This window comes from Euprymna scolopes, chromosome 18 (assembly GCF_053919585.1).
Source record: "Euprymna scolopes isolate OS-2025 chromosome 18, ASM5391958v1, whole genome shotgun sequence".
NCBI lineage: Eukaryota > Metazoa > Mollusca > Cephalopoda > Sepiida > Sepiolidae > Euprymna > Euprymna scolopes.
In genome coordinates, this window is record NC_136499.1 from 71,539,657 (window position 1) to 71,563,237 (window position 23,581).

Below are 23,581 nucleotides of genomic sequence, written 5' to 3' on the forward strand. Positions count from 1 at the left end.
ATATATAATATATATGTGTAGAATATATATATATATATATATATATATATATATATCAAATATATAAAATATATATGTAGAAAATATATATATATATTAAATATATAATATATATAAAATATCATATATATGAAATATATATAAAATACTAGCATGGATACTCTGGTTTGCCCGGGTCAACATGAAGTTCCATTTGGAACACACCTGCTATACTAAGGATATTGATTACTTTCATAGTGGGCAACGTCGATACCCCACAACAATTTCAAAAATAAAAGGACAAATAAAAACATGAAAATGTAATCGCTGAAAAAAAGAAGTACATAATACCCTGTCCACCAGATATTTTGACAGAAAAGATACAGAGAGAAGCTATTTTCCAGATAGTTGGCCGAAACGTTGTGAAACTACTTAGAAAAAGATGAGGAGAATAGTCCACAATAAATAAAAATTAATAAATAATACTCATCTCAATGAATTCCAATTAAAATAATATTCTCCGGATATTGAGCACTTTTTGTTGCCCGTGAGCTGAAGAGTGTGGTGATCCCTCCCCACAAAAAAATAAATCAATCAAAACAACTTTTCTTCCAATCAAAATAGCAAGGAGTGCCCGTGTGACAAAAAGAAGAAAAAAATGAGCCACATCGTCCGGGATCAAATGTGAAACGCGAAAGAATGAGAAGGCAAAAACAAACACGACCAAACCTGGATCTCCAACTTCCAACGTAGACCCCCACTACCATGTCTCCTTCTCTAACATCAGGGGTCTACGTTCTAACCTTCCAGAGGTTGAAACCCAATTACAGGAGACTAAACCAGACCTATTATTCCTTAGCGAAACTGGCATTGGACAGACTATTTCCCTAAAGAAGTTCGTAATTAAAGAATACTAACTAACTTCCAAATCCGACCCCCAAGATCGCCATGTGCCTATATTAAAGATGGCTTTCCATGTGGTAGAGACATCTCCAGAGAAGATCCTAACTTACCCTATATGTGCTTCCGGGTTGCACTTGCTCACACTACTACGTTTATATTTACTCTCTATCGCCCTCACAACAGCGGAGTTACTATCTTTAAAAGCATATCTGAGAAAATTGACCACGTCCTATTTGCTTATCTTTCAGTTAACATTCACATATATCGAGGCTTCAATGTTCACAATGTGGAATGGTTAACCCACTCAAACAAGACTGATGATCCTGCCTTGATAGAGTTCAAAATAGACTTCGTAGCCTCATAGGAGATGTCCTTTTCTCTTCCCTGCAACTTCTTTCTCACAGAAGAGATGTTGCGAGTATGTCTTTGCTTTATCGTTATTTTCATGGCAAGTGCTCGACTGAGCTTCAATCTATGGTCTCCCCCTCGCCAAACTTTCATAAGAAACACTCATCTAGCTGAAAACACTATTAATAATTTCCCCCACTCTTTATCTGTGCCTAAACCTAAACGTAGATTTAATGGACAAAGCTTCTTTCTTAGAAGTGCACGCCTGTGGAACTGTCTTCTGTTTTCCTGCTTTCCAGCTGACTACAATATGGTTGTCTTCAAGTCCATTTAAACAAGTTTTTGATGAGCCGTTTCACTTAAGTTAACAAATTTACCGAATTTCCATTACTATCGATTACTATGTTGTCCAATTGACACACTCTAACCCTTATCTTCGAGTAGCCTCTGCGCCTTGATAACTGGTGATGCCTATGTAAAAAAAAACAACTTACGGACACACTATTTTATCCATACAGCGAGGGGTTCTTATGACGTCATGACGTTGCAAAATAAGCTTTATAACGCATGCGTGACTTGTGAGAAATATAAGCAGAAATGGAATTCCTTTCATTGGCTTTTTTTTTTTGTAAAGACACTTTTCACTGTTTTTTTTTTTGTTTTTTTTTTTTGTAAAGACACTTTCTAATATGTAAAACGTAATTTATTAAAACGTAATTTGCTGCAATTTAAAGAGTTTTTGAATGGAAATATTGATGCCCAGGGGAAATATCTCTAAACTAGTTACTAAAAAAGTTGATGCCAGTAGTAATAATTCAAAATAAATTAAGTTAAATATATTATCAATATAAATCAATTTTAAATAACAATCTTAAATAAATCATTTAAAACAATATCGCTATAAACGGTAACTAACAAACAACTATTTAGTAAAATCGATTTTTCTTAATGTAATATGCAAATTAGGATACTTCTTGAGCATATATTTTGCAAGAATCATACTGCATAGAGAAATACATGGAATAAAATTCATGCGAGTAAGTTTTCAGTAAGTAAATCAATTAGGAAAGTAATGGACCTTTTATATATATTAATCAAATTGTGAAGAGACATACAAACAAACAAACAGACAGAAATACGAATTTATATAGAGAGAGTATATATTTGTATATAAAATATATAATATATATAAAATATTAGCTTATTAATATTTTTAACCAAAATTTTAATATGTTAAAATTTTGGTAATGTTCATATACTAATAAAATCAAAGTCAAAATTAATACATATATATATATATATATATATATATATATATATATATATATATATATATATATATATATGACAAAAAATCTATATTCCAAATTCTGAGATGTTGTCCATCTTCCATTTATTTATTTCAGCATTTTAAAATGCTTAAGTTATTTTCTTTTAAAGTTAATGAGTTCTTATTTTTCTGATGAGTCAGGGCAGAAAATATTTTTTAAAAATTGACATAATAATTATATGAATATTTCTGTGCTATGAAACAGGTACTGTCAAGAATTGGACAGTTTAACATGCTGAAAGAAATAAACGGTAAGATGAACAACATCTTGAAATTTGCAATATGGACCCTTTGTCATTTATTTCTATATGCTCTGTAGTTATATTTAGCATACATCGAGGTTCATAAATAAAAGGATTGGTATAAATAAAGGGTGAAATATAATTGATTAAGCATATTTTTCAAATAAACATATATGTAAATGTAAACAATGGTATTTTAAATTCCACCAGTCAAGTATTTATCTATATTTTCGTTTGAGGAATTTAAATAAAAAATTAAATTGATGATTGTTACGTGGAAAAACGAACACCCAGTAATAAATATTTAATTAATAAGATCGTCCAATTCCACAGCTTACCATAAGATTGCCATATCAATTCCGCATAAAATCCTCAAGCAAAAAGGTCTTTTTTATGCATTTGCCACAGAAAACCGTCAAAGAAACCATAAAATTCACTCCTTGACAACCAGCCATATAGTTACTTTTATGTATTATATTTTTTATTCTATTTTTCATATGTTTTCTATTTATTTGTTAAATTATTCAAGGGAAACTATCAGTTTTCTCTTAGTCTTACATCTGAATAGGGTTCATACCATATGCATTTAAATTATGTTCGTCATGTTCATATTTCATCATTAAACATCAATAAAACACACGTCAGAATTTACACACGTAAGTGATAAAAATTTTCACAAACTGCTGTTATATAGTTTGTTAATCAGAGACTCCAAATGTTAGATTGCCTATTTATTATAGGGATGTCCATGATTTTTATCTATTCATTCAAGCTCTTTTCATTTCATTCTGTTCATCATTTGTCCATTACTTTCATTTCAGCAGTCACCAGAATACCGCAGTTACTCTGTTGACTTAAAATATCCCCAATGGCTTAAGATCAATTTTATTTGCAGATAATACACTGTGATACTAACCTGATGTGTATGTGTGTCCGTGTAGGTGTGTTTATAGCCTTTTTACATATTGTTATTTATTTAGATATCAATTTATTTTACAGATTGGAGACCACGGCGAACTATTATCTTTGCATTGTGGGATGCCACCAAATATGGTCATATAGGAGCTTATGAATGGGTGCAGGTATGTACGGCAACTTTGTTATAATCTCAAAGTTCTCTATTTTATCTGTTTATTTGTGCTCCTTCTGCTTGACATGAGAATAGACACAGTGTAACAATAGCAACTGAGCCAAAAATGTGGGAACACCAGTCTGAACCGATGAAAATTTATCTGAAATGCAAAATATAAATTTTAAGATATTCGTTCAATATGAAAACTGAAAATAAACATAATTTTTTTATTAGTATTTCTAAAACAAACCAATAATAATTTGAATTGAATTTGGATTAATTTAAGAGAATTTGCATGTTTACCTATTTCTATTTTTTTTTTTTTTTCGTTTCAAAAAGGACTGCATCGAGGTTAATAGATCCTCTGTCTTTAATCAATAGATGGAAAGAGCCCTGTGGAAACTAAATGCCTCTTTCATTGATTAATATTGACCATACAAGCAACTCGTTTCTATCCAATTGCTATTTTACCTAATCAGAGAAGGGAGTCCTTTTAACAGAAGAAAAGGGTCGACAATACAATGTTATGGACATCAAATGAGTCATACAAAAAATTGTTTGGATAATATTTAAAATGAAAGCACAAGGATAACACATCCTAACCCACTAATTACCTTCTATCGTTTTCCATCATCTCATAGTACAGTTCAGCATTCAACTGACAATCTCATAACCCTTATCCTCGAGTGTTTTTGGCCTTGCTAAATGGTGAATCATCCATACAAATGTACACTCTGTCAAAAATGGTAGCAAAAAATTATGCTTTTGAGTTTCCACACTTATATTTAGTAATGTTTTCTCTTTTCCTTTATTAAACTTTTCAATTTCAGAAACTCTCTTTATTTTTCTTTTAACTTCACTGATTGGGACACTATTTTATAGGAATATTACTGCAAACACTGTTGAAGCATATTTTGAATATGTCATTTTAAACAGAGGGTGTATGATAGTAATGTTTAAACCTCAATAATCTTTCAAATTGCATATTAGGTTTTATAGTAAAAATTGGGCTGTGGAGGTGTAAAGCTTAATGGGATCACGCATTAATTTATTTTTATTTCGGACTATTATTCTCATCTTTATTAGTTGTTGCTTTTGATCTTTTATTGGTTTTGTTTATTCACAACGTTTCGGCCAACTATTCCTCTGGCCTTCGTCAGATGGTAACCGCGACGGATAGGAACTTCGAATCTCCTAACTGCATTCTCAGCCATCACTGCCATCACTGCCATCCGTAGTTGTTGTCGTCTCACCACATTTTTGGCCAATTAACCTCTGGCACGCTTTGGGTGGGATTGAAACCACTATCTTCAGACAATGTTCATCTGGAACTGTAGAGATTCAACGTCTCTAGCAACTGCACCACGGGCCCCGTAGGGCGATCAAGGTTGGATTCTTTGATCTTATAAATTCACGTTTATTTATTATCTGATCAACAACTAATAAAGATGAGAAATAAAAATAAATTAATATATATAATGCTCATCTCAAAAATTAATTCCAATTAAGGAATAATATATATATATACCAATCGGTAGGGATCACGCATTGTTGTGATATTACGTCTCTTCAGAATTTGACTAGAATACATACTAAATGGTGACCCATGATAAGTTATCCTTCCACGCTTGATTCTAGAAATAGATGCTACCTACTATGTAAAATATTACAGATTGCAGTTATTTATTAGTTAAACATTATTTAAAGGATTATGTGTGTTAATACATTAAGAATCTTCATAAATACTTAGAAGCCATCCCTGGAAGACCAAGCTGTAACGAAATACAGATAGCAGCCATAAAGGGAACAGTATCTATTCTTAAAAGAGCCCTCGGATATAAATTTAAATCATAACAGAATCAAGTGTTAGCTCCAGGAGGGAGCCCCTTGATCTCTTATAACGATAAATAAACTTCTATAAGAATTTCTAAAACAATAATATATTACTTGTATTGATCAGACTATTGTTCTCATCTTGAGTTTTATTTGTACAATGTTTCGGCCGGATTGTCCTTCAGCCATCTTCAGACATGTTGATTGTTGTTTGGAAAAGAAGACAGAAAATTTACTGATTCCATAGATGTTTTCATATTCTGTGAGTTCGTATCTATTTTATGGTTTTAGTTTCGAATTTGCAAAAAAAAATTGGTTGACAAAAAGGAGACAACTGTAATAAAAATCAATAAGTAATTATCTCCCTTTCATCACCAAATTTTTAAGGGAGTACAATATTTGTTTTTTTCTATAGTTAGTGGCTCCCAAATGTTATTAAAATCTAGGCTTGGTCTGCTTAGCAATTTTTATTTTTTTAGCATATGTGTTGCCTCCTTGAGTTACCTAACTCTCCACTTTGTATCCCTGTCAATTATTTTGACCTTGTTCCACAAAGGGAAGTGTGTTCTTTTTTCTTTCCATATGTGATCAGCTAATCCCAACTTCTTGACCTCTTACCGTGTCATGGCTTTACGGTGTTCTTCTAGCCTTACCTTTAGGGGGCGACTGGTCTCACCTTTGTATAGTTTTCCGCATTTGCATGAAATCTCATATACATAGTTTTTGTCATCTACAGAGTCATTTTTTTCTTTTCTTTTCCAAATAACAACCAACATGTTTGAATACTGTTAAAAGACAATACGACTGAAACGTTGCACAAATAACACTCAAGATGAGAACAATAGTCCAATCAACACAGGTAATACAAACAATCAACCCTCATCTAAAAAATTTAGAACTTTAAAACAAATAATTTGAGTTGAATTCAGATTAATTTAAAAGAATTTGTATGTTTACTTATTTTTCACCTCAGCTTTTAACCCGGACACAAATATTATGTTGCTAGCATCATGCTGGCCATTTCAAGAAGGATGGTTTCAAGGTTGATAGTCTTCTTCGTTTATTAGTAAGAGAAAATGACAGTGTGGAAGCTGGGTGTTTCTTTCATGAAATAATACCAGCCAAACAAACAACGCATTTACAAAGAGGATGACTAAAATTTAATATAACTCATCCATGGAATTGTTAAGAAATCTTGCATCTTTTCTGCAATACAACCATATTTGCTCTGAATAAACTTTAGTCTATGCTTGACTTGTCCATCAAGTTTTAGTCATATTTACCCAACAGTCTTTCATATTAGAATTCATCAGACTACTGTTTTGATATTGAATGTCATTTTCACAATGTTTTGTAACCTGCAACCTTTTTCAGGTGTATTTTATCGAACTTTGGAATGTTTCTGTTGAACTCAGGAATTTAGATGGAATTTTGAATTTATTATTCATTTTATTTACTTCACGGGGTTAGCATGCTCTCATTCGGTTAGCCATGACTGGATAGAGGTCCTAAGTAATTCGCAATTGTATTTTTCAGTCACCTACACTGAAAAATGAATCTTCAACTTTAAGGAGAATATCACTTTCATAATTGATTTTTCCAAGTACTGTAACTAGTGTGGACCATAGTGAATCCAAATAATATGAATAACCAATTCTCATCTCACAAATTCAGAAACGTAGTACTACCAATCTTTGCTTAACAGCCGTTCATTGAGACACTCCAAAGGTGCATCTTTGCATACATTTCTAGAAGACTTGCATACAATTAATTTTAATCGTTTCCTCAAAATATTACTAATTTATCTCCTTTGATTAAACTTTCAATACACAACATGTCACATACACACGCAACTACAGCTACAACAATAAAATGAAACGATTTTCTTCTCATCTACTATATTAATAAAGTAAACTTGCTATTTCCCTCTCCAATCAGATATCCTAGCATTATAAACACCATTCTACTATGGTTGTACTTCCTGCCAATATCTGATGCATGTCTTGGGAAATTATCATTAAGTTTTCTTCAACTCTCTAATTTCTTACAATATTTCTGAGCCTGCCGACTCTCCCAAAAAATGCATACTTTCAGGAAGTAAGAGTAGATTTTACTCTGCCAAAACATCGTTCACTAAAATTTAATCGTTTAAAATGGATCAAATGATTTGGTGTCTATAACATTGTATTGTCGCCCATTTTTCTTTGTTAAAAAGACTCCCTTCTCTGATCAGGCCTTAAAAATGTCGTCTGCTTGCATTCGTTTTCACAAAAAACAAATGAAACATAAATACGCCACATTCAATAAAATAAACAGTTCTACAAAGAGAAGCTCTTAGATTAATTTAAGAGCTTCTCTTTGTAGAGAGTAACTTGGGCTGTATTTAATTTAATTTAATTTAGTTTTATGTAAGAGAGGTAAAAAAAAAAAGGAGTGCGATCCTTTTATGAAAATTCAGTTCCTTCTAATTTTTTGTGAAATTGTAACAATTGGTATCTTACTTTAATCAATAAATATTCCCACAAATTTCAGTTTCTTTAGAATAGTTTTGTATATGTAATTTCAAACATAAAGAGCATACATACAGATGTCTATAATTTTTTCAAGACATTGTCCATTTTAAAACATACAATAAAACATATTCTTTTTAAACACAAACCCCAGGATCTTTCATGAACACGTGGCTTCAAATATCTCCATTCGACACTCAACAGTGGTGGCAGCATCCTCAGTGAAGTTGCTGTGCATTAATGCAAGGTTGCTCAAGTAGTGCAGCAGCACCACCACCACCACCACCACCACCACCACCACAAGATATGCAACCGTCTAAAGTTTAAAATCTACTAAACTGTTCTGAGATCTGTCACTTTATACAGCTGTGAGTGCTTACAGACAATGGCGAATATTTGCAATTATGGAAACTAAAATGCTCTGGAATTACACCGTTTGACCATGTCTGCAAAGAGGATATCTGAAAGTGCTATGGCATCGCACTGAGTGAGGCCAACATGATGGAAAGTGACAGAGTGGAAGTCTGCTGCTGCTGCTGCTGCTGCTGCTGATGATGATGATGATGATGATGAGGATGATGAGGAGGAGGAGGAGGAGGAGGAGGAGGAGGAGCAGCAGCAGCAAGCCTATACAAAGATCTCTGTAAAACTAAGCCGGTGATTGTGTGAGATGGAGACAAAAATCCATCGTTGGTGATTTTGCTGTAGCTCGGAATTAATGCATAAGGAAAAGAAGACTGATAGAATACCTGTCCCAGGACGGGTATAAACAATGCATTTACATTTACATTTAAATTTTAATGTTATTTCATTTCTTTGCTGTTTTTCAGTTTTGCTGATACCACCCTAAATGGTATTATTTTTAATAAATAATAATGTGCCCACATTACATACCCTGTTGCTTAAAATAAATATCCCATGATTCACGACACACTCAATAGTTTAGGATTTTACTAATCCCCTATTACTGATGCTCATGAGTGTGCATCGATAATTTAAAAAAATGTATTACTTAATATTACTCAAACTTTCATGTAGTGCCATTCTTTAAATTTTTTGAATCTAAGTTATTTAAAAGGTTTTTGGGGGGTGAGTGTGGTTTTGGGTGAGTACAATCCTTAAATGGTAAAGTTTCTAAAAGAAAGTAATGTGCTCATCTTACTCCCTGGGTTACTGAGAATATATATTCCAAAATTCATAATGATAAATTCATAAGAAATAAGTAAATCAAAATCCAAATCAAAATTCATATATGTGCATCCCATGAATGTTAACATTTACAAAAAATAATTTGCCCATGTTACTTATTGCCTTTTTTGGAATATATATTCCAAAATTTATAATAAGCCGTTCATTAGTTTAGAAGATTATATATATATGATATACAGTGCCACACAAAAATATTGGATACATTACATTTTTCTTCATAACTTTTATTAGGGTTGAAGATTTTACCTAAAATTTGGTCAGTATATTCCTATTAATATTCTAAATTATATTTGGAGTAGTAATTACAAAATTAAAGTTTAGAAATTTTATATTAAAGGAAAAATATAAATCAAATAACGCAAAAGTATTGGATACATTGATTTAAAATTTGGTTGCATAGCCTTTATTGCGTTCAACAGCTTCCAATCGCTTTCTATAGTTGCACACGTTTTTTGCAAAGATATGCAGGTATTTTTCGCCATTCTTCTTTGCAGAACTGTTTTAGTTGTTGAATGGTTTCTGGATTCCTCTTGTGAACATTGATCTTCAATATTTTCCACAAATATTCAATTGAGTTGAGGTCTGGAGACTAACTGGGCCAAATAAGAACGTCAATTCCATTATTTCTAAGCCATTCTTTGATTAGTTTGGCAGTATGCTTGGAATCATTGTCCTGCTGAAACACGAAATTGCTATTATGTCCCAACAAATCAGCAGATTTCTGGAGGTTTTTCTCCAAAATCTCCCTGTACATACGTCCATTTATTTTACCATTGATGATTTCTAGTTCACCAGCACCTTTGGATGAAAAACACCCCCAAACTATAATCGAACCACTGCCAAACTTTACCATAGGAATGGTATTCTTTTTGTTATAGGTAGTGCCATTTTTACGCCATACATATTTTGCTGTGTTTCTTCTAAAGATTTCGATTTTCGTTTCGTCTGATCAGGTTACCTTTATCCAAAACTCTGTGGGTTGTCCCCCATATGTTTTAACATAATTCAAACGTGATCTGACATGCTTAAGCTTCAATAATAGAACTTTTCTTGGAAACCTTGATACAACACCTGCACGATTTAGAACTCTACTGATTGTATCCTTGCTCACATTAATCCCAGCTTCTCTGAGGTCGGTTTGAATTTCACCATGAGTAAGAAAAGGTTTTTTGTACCTTTCTGCTTACTCACCTTGATTTTTTTTGTTTAATTTCCTTGGCCGACCACATCTTGGAAGATTTGCAACAGCTTCACCAGGGTTTTTAAACTTTCTAATAACGTTTTCAACTGTACTAAGTGGTAGATTAAGTTCCCTTGATATTATTCGATACCCTTTTCTTTCTTTGTGCTTATTAATGATTTTTTGACGAATGTCTATTGAGAACTCTTTAGTTTTAGGCATTTTTATAAATGAACTGGTTGACTTTGAAGGAGTGAGCCTAAACTGAAAGAATTTTATAAAATTATTTTAATATAAAGCTCTCTGATTGGTCAGTGATAACTTGTTTGCATTATTGCAACACGCTAAGCAAAAGTCATTTAAACTTATTTCAGAAAAAGAATTTTTTTAAAATGTATCCAATACTTTTGCGTTTGTTAGTTCATATTTTTCTTTAAATATAAACTTTCTAAACTTTGATTTTGTAATTACTACTCCAAATATAATTTAGAATACTAATAGGAATATACTAACCAAATTTTATGTAAAATCTTGAACCCTAATTAAAGTTATGAAGAAAAATGTAATGTATCCAATACTTTTGTGTGGCACTATGTATGTATGTATGCATATATATATATATATATACATACATACAAATATACATACATACAGATTGTGTGTGTGTGTGTATTTCAATGGAAATATGATTTTTCGATTATATTTCACCTTTTTTCTATTGATCCTTAATTTATGAAGCTCAATGTAATTACAGAGCATAAAACAAATGACAAAATTCTATATTCCAAATTTGATGATGTTTTCACAATTTTTGAGAGCAACTGTTTCGTATATATATATATATATATATATATATATATATATATATATATATATATTAAAATAAATATGTACGAAATACGTTTATAAGCGAAATTACAATACAATATTATTTTTTTAAATTTTTTTTTTTACACAGTGATCACCACTTATCAAGGCCCGGAAACCACTCAGGGATAAGGGTTATTGCAAGTACATTACGTTAGTGTGGAGATTTGATGAAGTGTTTGCTTAAGGGGGCGGTTCATTAGGAATTTGTTAACGTTGGACTTGACGTTGACGTTATGTAAAATAAACAAATATGTATTTGTTTAAAAGGTATATTTCAACGATATACACTATATATGTATTTTTAAATATATTTTTTTAAACATACATATCTAACTTTATATAGAAAAGATGGAATTTTATTCTAAAGAAATTAAGATTACGGTAAAATATATAAATAAAAGGATATTGAATTAAAAAGGCTTCTATTTTCTAATTTAATATTTCCAACCTTTAAATACATCCAAATGAACGACCTAATATCATATATATATAGTCATCCACATATAGTACTGTTTCGCTGTTTCACAGCTCATCAGTGCGGCTAGACATGCAACTACCTCAAGCCTTATATATATGTTTGTAATGATATATCTTCACTTTAGAACCTATAGAGAAATTAGTTGTACAGGAACTTTTCGATCACCTTCATCATCATTGAATAAATGCAAGATACTTCTGGTTGGATTTATTTGCTTCTCCACTGAGCAAATTAGGCACAAGGCTGTTTTTTAATGTGGAGAGTGAAAGGGGAAATGGGGACCAGCTCCCCGGGGAGTAGGGGAGCTGGATAGTGACAATTGGTATGAAGGGTTTCCCCTACATTGACTAATAACTGATTGCCACAAAGGCAATGGTCTTTGCTTGAACTTTGGTGCCCAGCCCCGCAAGGGGGGGGGGATGCTTCCGGTGCACTAAATATCAAGCAGCTAAACTTCCGAGCCATTATTGCTGAACATTTGTAACCTAATAAGCAAGACGAAAAGTTTGGAGATCAATGCTTAAGTATTGAAAACCATTCAATTTATCTGAAAACAAAGTGATATTCACGACGCAGTTGTTATCCTGTCACGAAGCCATACTTTATTAATAACTTCTGGCAGAACAAAGTTCTCCCCCCCCTCTCTCTCTCTCTCTCTCTAGCATGTCCTTGGTGATTAATATTTCTATTTCTATTGTGAATCTGGCTTCCATGACTCAATCTCCTACAAATGAAGTAAGTGACGATATGCAGCAGGTTTCGGATAAACAACGGAATTATTTCAGACAAAGTATTTAATTTGAAAAAATGTATAACTCTTGTTTATTTATTTTACATTGAAAATATATATAAAATAAAAAATCATTCATTTAAAGCTTGACTAGAAATTTGCAGAAATACCCAGTTTTACTTGCATGCACACTGCATGGCATCACGAAGGGATCATAAACACATTAATTAAAAATATGTAAAAAAAATTTAAAAGAACAAAATATAAAAAAAACAACGAAAACTTATGAGTGTGAATTGATTCCATCTTTTGACTACTGATATGTGTGTGTGTGTGTGTGTGTGTGACAGTGTTCATATGCATATATATGTGCGTGTAAGAGAGAGTATATGCATATATGTGTGTCAATGTGTGTATATATGTATATGTGTGTTTGTGTATATGAATGTGTGTATATATATATATATGTAGATATATATATATATGTGAATTCTGTCTTCATTGGATTTATTTGTTTATTCATTTTTAGAATAATCTGTCAGGTGCATCATCACCATCATCATCAACATCGTCGTCGTCAGAAACAGCGTGAATGTTGTAAACAAACTGTCTATTTAAAATTTCGAGCTGATTTTGACCATAAACCAAGAAAAAATACAACATAAACCAAGAAAAAGGTTTAAGGATTCTCTGAAAAGCAACTTGCAAATGCTTGAGATAGATGTACATAACTGGGAAGCCCAAACGAAAGATTGATCACTGTGGAGAAAACCGATCAGAGAAAGTTGTAAGATTTTTGAAGAGCAGTGTGTAGATCTGTCTTAAAATGTGCTTTAAGATCTAAAAAATGTTAAAATGTGCTTTAAGAGAGCAAGACAAAAATTTAATGTCAGAGAAATGACAACAGAAATTGAAGTGCATTGTATTTGTCAAAATCTTGTTTTGTAAATCATTTGAAATCACGTGATCAAAAACAGGAACAACAACATGGTCATATTCATCGTGTCTTTTACATCCGGCAACGCTAAGTTGTCATATTTGTGGTCTAATCTGCAAATCTAAAAGTGACCTGACACGACATTCGAAGATTCACATATCATGCGATCACCTTTACAAGAAGGAAAGTTTTTATGTCACATATGTGTACTTTCATGTAAGACTGAAGCTGGATTAAAAAGTCACCTTCGTGCACACAGCCGCACAACACTTAACTGGAGAGATGGCAAACTTCTGTCCAGAAAAAGCAATCATCATATATGTGTGCATGTGTATGTATAAATTCATGTGCATGTATGTATATGAACATGGCCGTCGATTTCGACGTATGAGATTTCACCGCAACAATTAAGTTGTTCAGAAATCCACACAGATGATTTGTTTATAGTGGTGAAGGCTTTGTGTAGAACCATCTACACTTTTTGGTATTGCTTCTAATCTTTGTCAGTGCAGACGACTGCCACATGACAGAGCATATAGTAGACCGAAGGTTTTTACAACAGAGTATATATATATATATATATATATATATATATATATATATATATATATATATATATATATGGTAAAACTCGTAATTAGTAAAAACCTGAAGAGAGTGCTCAATACTATTGCAGAGCAAATATGTGTTTTATTTTTTTTTTTTATTACCGTTTTATCTGTTTGGTTACATATGTTTCGGATGTTGGACCATGTTTACGATCCAACAGCCTCGTCAGACCTTACAGAAATGGTTGCTAGTATTTGGAAGAAGTGTTTTAGAAGAAATACAAGAAAAAAAAGGAGGGTAGGAGATAATAAGGGGAAGGAAGACGGGTATCGACAATATTTCAGTTTTGAAGGTTAAAATACATTAGATTGTATTGTGTGTGTGGGGGTAGCAGATTCAGGTAGGCGTGGGTGGAGATATATGGATATAGGGGGGGAGATGGAGAGAGAATGGTAAAGAAAAAAGAGAGGGGGGTAAGGAGAGGAGAGGGAGGAGTTTCAATTTTTAGGTTTTAAATTTTGACTGCTTTTTGCTTGTTCAGCAATGTATATGAAGTAGATGAGAGAGAGAGAGAGGGGGGAGAGAGAGAAAGGGTTTGTGTGGGTGTCATGTGTTTGACAAGTACAAGGTTCCATTTAAAATTTTCGTAGTCACTATAAGTCAACTTATTTCATTTCAGTTGACGATGAGTTGTTTTTAGGTAGTTAAAGATTAATACATATGCTAACGCACGCGCAAATATGCATACATACATACATACACATACATATGTACATTTCTACACATTCATATACAGCACATACGCACATACACATATATATAAACAATGTAGATGCGGACGTACACACACATACACACAGCTCCTATACACATATACATACTCACAGATATATATAGACACAATATATATATATATATATATATATATATATAGTAGATTTTAAAACTATATATGGCAATTAAGCTACACAAAATTTTCTGCATTTCAACCCCATCATTTGTCAGGCTATTGCAATAGCCTGATGAATCCTCACAAGTTTATAACACAGAAAATTCTGTGTAGTTTAATTGCCATATATATTTTTAAAACTCATTACCTATCTCTACTTACATACTGAGCACTATTGAAGTAAATACTAAAAATATTTACATTAATCTTTAGTAGATACATGAAGTAATATATATATATATATATATATATATATATATATATATATATATATATATATATATATATATATATATATATATGGATTTTACCACGCAATCTGGATGTACAATCTTCATATGCTTTTCTTCAAATCCTCTTGGTACAGGACTTCTGATTAATTAATTATTTTTACTTAGACTTTCCATGACTCAAATAGGATACATACCTTTATAAATATTTGCTAATATTTTCTCTCCTCTGGTGAGATGGTAGACATCGAAAGGTTAAGGAGGTTAATTTTCAAAAGTATTTTTTGTCTGCCTTAGAATAATAAAAATCTTTGATATGAAACTCAACCACTTCATTTCAATAAGGGTTTGTGAAATTCATTGAATCACAATTTAATATATATATATATATATATATATATATATATATATATATATATATATATATATATATATATATATATATATATATGCCATGACTGCTATCAATGAAAGTTACCATTATCCACAGAATCAGACATAAGACAGAAAATTTCTAGCATTGTTGAAACCTTACGATGTGTAAATACAAAAGTATTGTCGTATGTACCATTATCCACAGAAATTCCTCACTCAACGGGTTGAGGTGTCATTCATAAGAGGTCCTTGCCAAACGGGTTCATATGTTGTCATTCATAGGAGGTCCTTGCCCAACTGGTTGATGTGTCGTTATTCCCAGCATAAGGACAAAAAAAAGAAAAAGCAAAACAAAACAAAAGCATTGTCAGCAGCAATATATATAACAATGACGACACAAGCCGATATTTTTTATTTTTTATTTGATATTTTGATTTTATTTTGGATTTTAGTTTGTTTGTTTTTAAATAAAATTGACAGTTTAGAGTCAGGTCGTTAACACAAATAATAAAAGGAAAGAAAGATAATTAATATAAAAAAGAAAAGAGAACAAAATGAATGTATCAGCGTTTCATTCAACAAGCTATTAATTTTTCTCCTTTTTTTCTCTTACCTGAGATAGAAAGGGGGGTTTGTTCGCTTCTATTAAGAAATCAAGTTTTAATTTAATCAAGTTTTAATTTAAACGTAGTCATGCTTTCTGATGTTCTTTTACAATGTCAGGGGAATATCTTTGCCATTTTGAGTTAGTATGACGGTCTCATCCTGGGTTTCTGAGTTGCTATTTTTCAGAGAGAATTCATGAATCTCTAAATATCGAAGCTGTTTTCATCTGTCCATTTTTAGTGGAACTGATATGATTATGCCCACAACTCAAATGGAGAAAACTCTCTGTATCACCCCATCTCTCCAACTGACGAAAAACAGCTGTGTGGCACAATTTATACTCAGGAAAGAGGTCGATTGGTGGTATGCAATCTTCCCTTATGTACTAATTAACTCATACCACATCGATTCTCATTAAAAAATGATTGGTCAATCGTCTATGCCAGATTAGCTGACCTCAATCAGACTTCCCAAGGACAAATGTGATGTCATGTCTAGTCTCTTAGTTAAGGTCAACAGGTCAGCTCTCTTGCGTTGATATTTTATTTTGTCATCAATTGCAATCTCAAAGTGAATTGATATTCCTCTTTGCTCGGAAACCAATCTTAATCTAAAACAATTATTTCCCATTTTCACTTTGTTATTGCATTCAATCTATTATTCAGTTAACATATACCCCCACCCTGATATCTACGAGTGGATGTATCTAATGTAATCAGAGTCCATAGGTATTATAGCAATTAGCAAACAGCTTCAGTCCCACCCTACTTGACCTAGAGGTGTAATCTCCCATGACTAATTACACTGATGAGGCACCAAGGTTTCCCTCAAGCGATAGCGTTTCATATATATATATATATATTGTGATGCTCAGTAGAGACAGTGGAATAAACGAAAGAACAAGAAAAAAATATGATCAAAAAAGTGTTAATGTAAAAGGCAATGAGTTTAGAAAAGAAAAAAAATGAGAAAAATGATAACAATGAAAGAAAATAATTATAAATAAATGAATAAATATCAATAGGAATAGCGAGCCCCCCTCTTCCTCCTTCAAATCAAACATAAAGCCAAATTCAACTCCCCCTCCCTCAAATACAACATCGCTAGCAGCGAGAGACCCACCACTCCCTTTAGCACCTTGCCTTTTTTTTTCGCTCACCCGATTCTGTAAAGACTGATGTGTGACAGTATATAGCAGCCGCAACGGAAAAAAGTATCTAAGCAGGAGAAATAAAAAAATATCTAAGCAGGAGAAATAAAAAATATCTAAGCAGGAGAAATAAATAAAAAATATCTAAGCAGGAGAAATAAAAAAAATATCTAAGCAGGAGAAATAAAAAAAAAAATCTAAGCAGGAGAAATAAAAAAAAATATCTAAGCAGGAGAAATAAAAAAATATATCTAAGCAGGAGAAATAAAAAAAATATCTAAGAAGGAGAAATAAAAAATATCTAAGCAGGAGAAATAAAAAAAAATATCTAAGCAGGAGAAAAAAAAAAATATCTAAGCAGGAGAAATAAAAAAAATATCTAAGCAGGAGAAGTAAAAAAATATATCTTAGCAGGAGAAATAAAAAAAAAAATATCCAAGCAGGAGAAGTAAAAAAAATATCTAAGCAGGAGAAGTAAAAAAATATATCTAAGCAGGAGAAATAAAAAAAATATCTAAGAAGGAGAAATAAAAAATATCTAAGCAGGAGAAATAAAAAAAAATATCTAAGCAGGAGAAAAAAAAAAATATCTAAGCAGGAGAAATAAAAAAAATATCTAAGCAGGAGAAGTAAAAAAATATATCTTAGCAGGAGAAATAAAAAAAAAAATATCCAAGCAGGAGAAGTAAAAAAAATATCTAAGCAGGAGAAGTAAAAAAATATATCTAAGCAGGAGAAATAAAAAAAATATCTAAGCAGGAGAAGTAAAAAAATATATCTAAGCAGGAGAAATAAAAAAAATATCTAAGCAGGAGAAATAAAAATATATCTAAGCAAGAGAAATAAAAAAAAATATCTAAGCAGGAGAAGTAAAAAAATATATCTTAGCAGGAGAAATAAAAAAAAAAATATCCAAGCAGGAGAAGTAAAAAAAATATCTAAGCAGGAGAAGTAAAAAAATATATCTAAGCAGGAGAAATAAAAAAAAATATCTAAGCAGGAGAAGAAAAAAAAATATATCTAAGCAGGAGAAATAAAAAAAATATCTAAGCAGGAGAAATAAAAAAAATATCTAAGCAGGAGAAATAAAAAAAATATCTAAGCAGGAGAAATAAAAATATATCTAAGCAAGAGAAATAAAAAAAAATATCTAAGCAGGAGAAATAAAAAAATATATCTAATCAGGAGAAGTAAAAAAAATATCTAAGCAGGAGAAGTAAAAAAAAATATCTAAGCAGGAGAAGTAAAAAAATATATCTAAGCAGGAGAAATAAAAAAAATATCTAAGCAGGAGAAATAAAAAACAATATCTAAGCAGGAGAAATAAAAAAATATATCTAAGCAGGAGAAATAAAAAAAATATCTAAGCAGGAGAAATAAAAAAAAAAATATCTAAGCAGGAGAAATAAAAAAAATATCTAAGCAGGAGAAATAAAAAAAATATCTAAGCAGGAGAAATAAAAAACAATATCTAAGCAGGAGAAATAAAAAAAAATATCTAAGCAGGGGAAAAAAAAATATATCTAAGCAGGAGAAATAAAAAAAATATCTAAGCAGGAGAAATAAAAAAAATATCTAAGCAGGAGAAATAAAAAAAAATATATCTAAGCAGGAGAAATAAAAAAAATATCTAAGCAGGAGAAATAAAAAAAAAATATCTAAGCAGGAGAAATAAAAACAATATATATCTATGCAGGAGAAATAAAAAAAAATATCTAAGCAGGAGAAATAAAAAAAATATCTAAGAAGGAGAAATAAAAAAAAATATCTAAGCAGGAGAAATAAAAAAAAATATCTAAGCAGGAGAAGTAAAAAAAATATCTAAGCAGGAGAAATAAAAAAAATATATCTAAACAGGAGAAGTAAAAAAATATATCTAAGCAAGAGAAATAAAAAAAATATCTAAGCAGGAGAAATAAAAAACAATATCTAAGCAGGAGAAGTAAAAAAAATATCTAAGCAGGAGAAGTAAAAAAATATATCTAAGCAGGAGAAATAAAAAAAATATCTAAGCAGGAGAAGTAAAAAAATATATCTAAGCAGGAGAAATAAAAAAAATATCTAAGCAGGAGAAATAAAAAACAATATCTAAGCAAGAGAAATAAAAAAAATATCTAAGCAGGAGAAATAAAAATATATCTAAGCAAGAGAAATAAAAAAAAATATCTAAGCAGGAGAAATAAAAAAATATATCTAATCAGGAGAAGTAAAAAAAATATCTAAGCAGGAGAAGTAAAAAAAAATATCTAAGCAGGAGAAGTAAAAAAATATATCTAAGCAGGAGAAATAAAACAAATATCTAAGCAGGAGAAATAAAAAACAATATCTAAGCAGGAGAAATAAAAAAATATATCTAAGCAGGAGAAATAAAAAAAATATCTAAGCAGGAGAAATAAAAAAAAAAATATCTAAGCAGGAGAAATAAAAAAAATATCTAAGCAGGAGAAATAAAAAAAATATCTAAGCAGGAGAAATAAAAAACAATATCTAAGCAGGAGAAATAAAAAAAAATATCTAAGCAGGGGAAATAAAAATATATCTAAGCAGGAGAAATAAAAAAAATATCTAAGCAGGAGAAATAAAAAAAATATCTAAGCAGGAGAAATAAAAAAAAATATATCTAAGCAGGAGAAATAAAAAAAATATCTAAGCAGGAGAAATAAAAAAAAATATCTAAGCAGGAGAAATAAAAACAATATATATCTATGCAGGAGAAATAAAAAAAAATATCTAAGCAGGAGAAATAAAAAAAATATCTAAGAAGGAGAAATAAAAAAAAATATCTAAGCAGGAGAAATAAAAAAAAATATCTTAGCAGGAGAAGTAAAAAAAATATCTAAGCAGGAGAAATAAAAAAAATATATCTAAACAGGAGAAGTAAAAAAATATATCTAAGCAGGAGAAATAAAAAAAATATCTAAGCAGGAGAAATAAAAAACAATATCTAAGCAGGAGAAATAAAAAAAATATCTAAGCAGGAGAAATAAAAATATATCTAAGCAAGAGAAATAAAAAAAAAATCTAAGCAGGAGAAATAAAAAAATATATCTAATCAGGAGAAGTAAAAAAAATATCTAAGCAGGAGAAGTAAAAAAAAATATCTAAGCAGGAGAAGTAAAAAAATATATCTAAGCAGGAGAAATAAAAAAAATATCTAAGCAGGAGAAATAAAAAACAATATCTAAGCAGGAGAAATAAAAAAATATATCTAAGCAGGAGAAATAAAAAAAATATCTAAGCAGGAGAAATAAAAAAAAAATATCTAAGCAGGAGAAATAAAAAAAATATCTAAGCAGGAGAAATAAAAAAAATATCTAAGCAGGAGAAATAAAAAAAATATCTAAGCAGGAGAAATAAAAAAAAATATCTAAGCAGGGGAAATAAAAATATATCTAAGCAGGAGAAATAAAAAAAAATATCTAAGCAGGAGAAATAAAAAAAAATATCTAAGCAGGAGAAATAAAAAAAAATATATCTAAGCAGGAGAAATAAAAAAAATATCTAAGCAGGGGAAATAAAAAAATATATATCTAAGCAGGAGAAATAAAAAAAATATCTAAGCAGGGGAAATAAAAAAAATATCTAAGAAGGAGAAATAAAAAAAAATACCTAAGCAGGAGAAATAAAAAAAAATATCTAAGCAGGAGAAGTAAAAAAAATATCTAAGAAGGAGAAATAAAAAAAAATATCTAAGAAGGAGAAATAAAAAAAAAATATCTAAGCAGGGGAAATAAAAATATATCTAAGCAGGAGAAATAAAAAAAATATCTAAGCAGGAGAAATAAAAAAAAATATATCTAAGCAGGAGAAATAAAAAAAATATCTAAGCAGGAGAAATAAAAAAAAAATATCTAAGCAGGAGAAATAAAAACAATATATATCTATGCAGGAGAAATAAAAAAAAATATCTAAGCAGGAGAAATAAAAAAAAATCTCTAAGCAGGAGAAGTAAAAAAAATATCTAAGCAGGAGAAGTAAAAAAAATATATCTAAACAGGAGAAATAAAAAAATATATCTAAGCAGGAGAAATAAAAAATATATCTAAGCAGGAGAAATAAAAAAAATATCTAAGCAGGAGAAATAAACAAAATATCTAAGCAGGAGAAATAAAAAAAATATATCTAAACAGGAGAAATAAAAAAATATATCTAAGCAGGAGAAATAAAAAATATATCTTAGCAGGAGAAATAAAAAAAAATATCTAAGCAGGAGAAATAAAAAAAATATCTAAGCAGGAGAAGTAAAAAAATATATCTAAGCAGGAGAAATAATAAAAAAATATCTAAGCAGGAGAAGTAAAAAAAAATATCTAAGCAGGAGAAATAAAAAAATATATCTAAGCAGGAGAAGTAAAAAAATATATCTAAGCAGGAGAAATAATAAAAAAATATCTAAGCAGGAGAAGTAAAAAAATATCTAAGCAGGAGAAATAAAAAAAAATATCTAAGCAGGGGAAATAAAAATATATCTAAGCAGGAGAAATAAAAAATATATCTAAGCAGGAGAAATAAAACAAATATCTAAGCAGGAGAAATAAAAAAAAATATATCTAAGCAGGAGAAATAAAAAAAATATCTAAGCAGGAGAAATAAAAAAAAAAAATATCTAAGCAGGAGAAATAAAAAAAAAATATATCTAAGCAGGAGAAATAAAAAAAAATATCTAAGAAGGAGAAATAAAAAAAAATATCTAAGCAGGAGAAATAAAAAAATATATCTAAGCAGGAGAAGTAAAAAAAATATCTAAGCAGGAGAAATAAAAAAAATATCTAAGCAGTAGAAATAAAAAAAAATCTCTAAGCAGGAGAAGTAAAAAAAATATCTAAGCAGGAGAAGTAAAAAAAATATATCTAAACAGGAGAAATAAAAAAATATATCTAAGCAGGAGAAATAAAAAATATATCTAAGCAGGAGAAATAAAAAAAATATCTAAGCAGGAGAAATAAACAAAATATCTAAGCAGGAGAAATAAAAAAAATATATCTAAACAGGATAAATAAAAAAATATATCTAAGCAGGAGAAATAAAAAATATATCTTAGCAGGAGAAATAAAAAAAAATATCTAAGCAGGAGAAATAAAAAAAATATCTAAGCAGGAGAAGTAAAAAAATATATCTAAGCAGGAGAAATAATAAAAAAATATCTAAGCAGGAGAAGTAAAAAAAAATATCTAAGCAGGAGAAATAAAAAAATATATCTAAGCAGGAGAAGTAAAAAAATATATCTAAGCAGGAGAAATAATAAAAAAATATCTAAGCAGGAGAAGTAAAAAAATATCTAAGCAGGAGAAATAAAAAAAAATATCTAAGCAGGGGAAATAAAAATATATCTAAGCAGGAGAAATAAAAAATATATCTAAGCAGGAGAAATAAAACAAATATCTAAGCAGGAGAAATAAAAAAAAATATATCTAAGCAGGAGAAATAAAAAAAATATCTAAGCAGGAGAAATAAAAAAAAAAATATCTAAGCAGGAGAAATAAAAAAAAAATATATCTAAGCAGGAGAAATAAAAAAAAATATCTAAGAAGGAGAAATAAAAAAAAATATCTAAGCAGGAGAAATAAAAAAATATATCTAAGCAGGAGAAGTAAAAAAAATATCTAAGCAGGAGAAATAAAAAAAATATCTAAGCAGTAGAAATAAAAAAAAATATCTAAGCAGGAGAAGTAAAAAAATATATCTAAGCAGGAGAAATAAAAAAAAAATCTAAGCAGGAGAAATAAAAAAAATATCTAAGCAGGAGAAATAAAAAAAATATCTAAGCAGGAGAAATAAAAAAAATATCTAAGCAGGAGAAATAAAAAAAATATCTAAGCAGGAGAAATAAAAAAAAAAATATCTAAGCAGGAGAAATAAAAACAATATATATCTATGCAGGAGATAAAAATAAAAAAAAATCTAAGCAGGAGAAATAAAAATAAAAATATCTAAGCAGGAGAAATAAAAAAAATATATATATCTAAGCAGGAGAAATAAAAAAAAATATCTAAGCAGGAGAAATAAAAAAAAATATCTAAGAAGGAGAAATATATATATATATATATATATATATATATATATATATATATATATATATATATATATATATATATATATAT

At 29.8% G+C, this 23,581-nt stretch overlaps 1 protein-coding gene across 9 annotated transcripts in view; it reads left to right on the top strand.

Moving 5' to 3' along the window:
* Positions 1 to 23,581, top strand: part of LOC145297652 (N-acetylated-alpha-linked acidic dipeptidase 2-like) — a 1,311,662-nt gene that overhangs the window by 1,240,249 nt on the left and 47,832 nt on the right. For all 9 annotated transcript variants that reach the window (XM_080143816.1, XM_080143810.1, XM_080143817.1 and 6 more), the window contains one exon: positions 3,802 to 3,884. In XM_080143816.1, the coding sequence (XP_079999942.1) occupies positions 3,802 to 3,884 (83 nt within the window). The remainder of the gene's footprint in view (positions 1 to 3,801; positions 3,885 to 23,581) is intronic.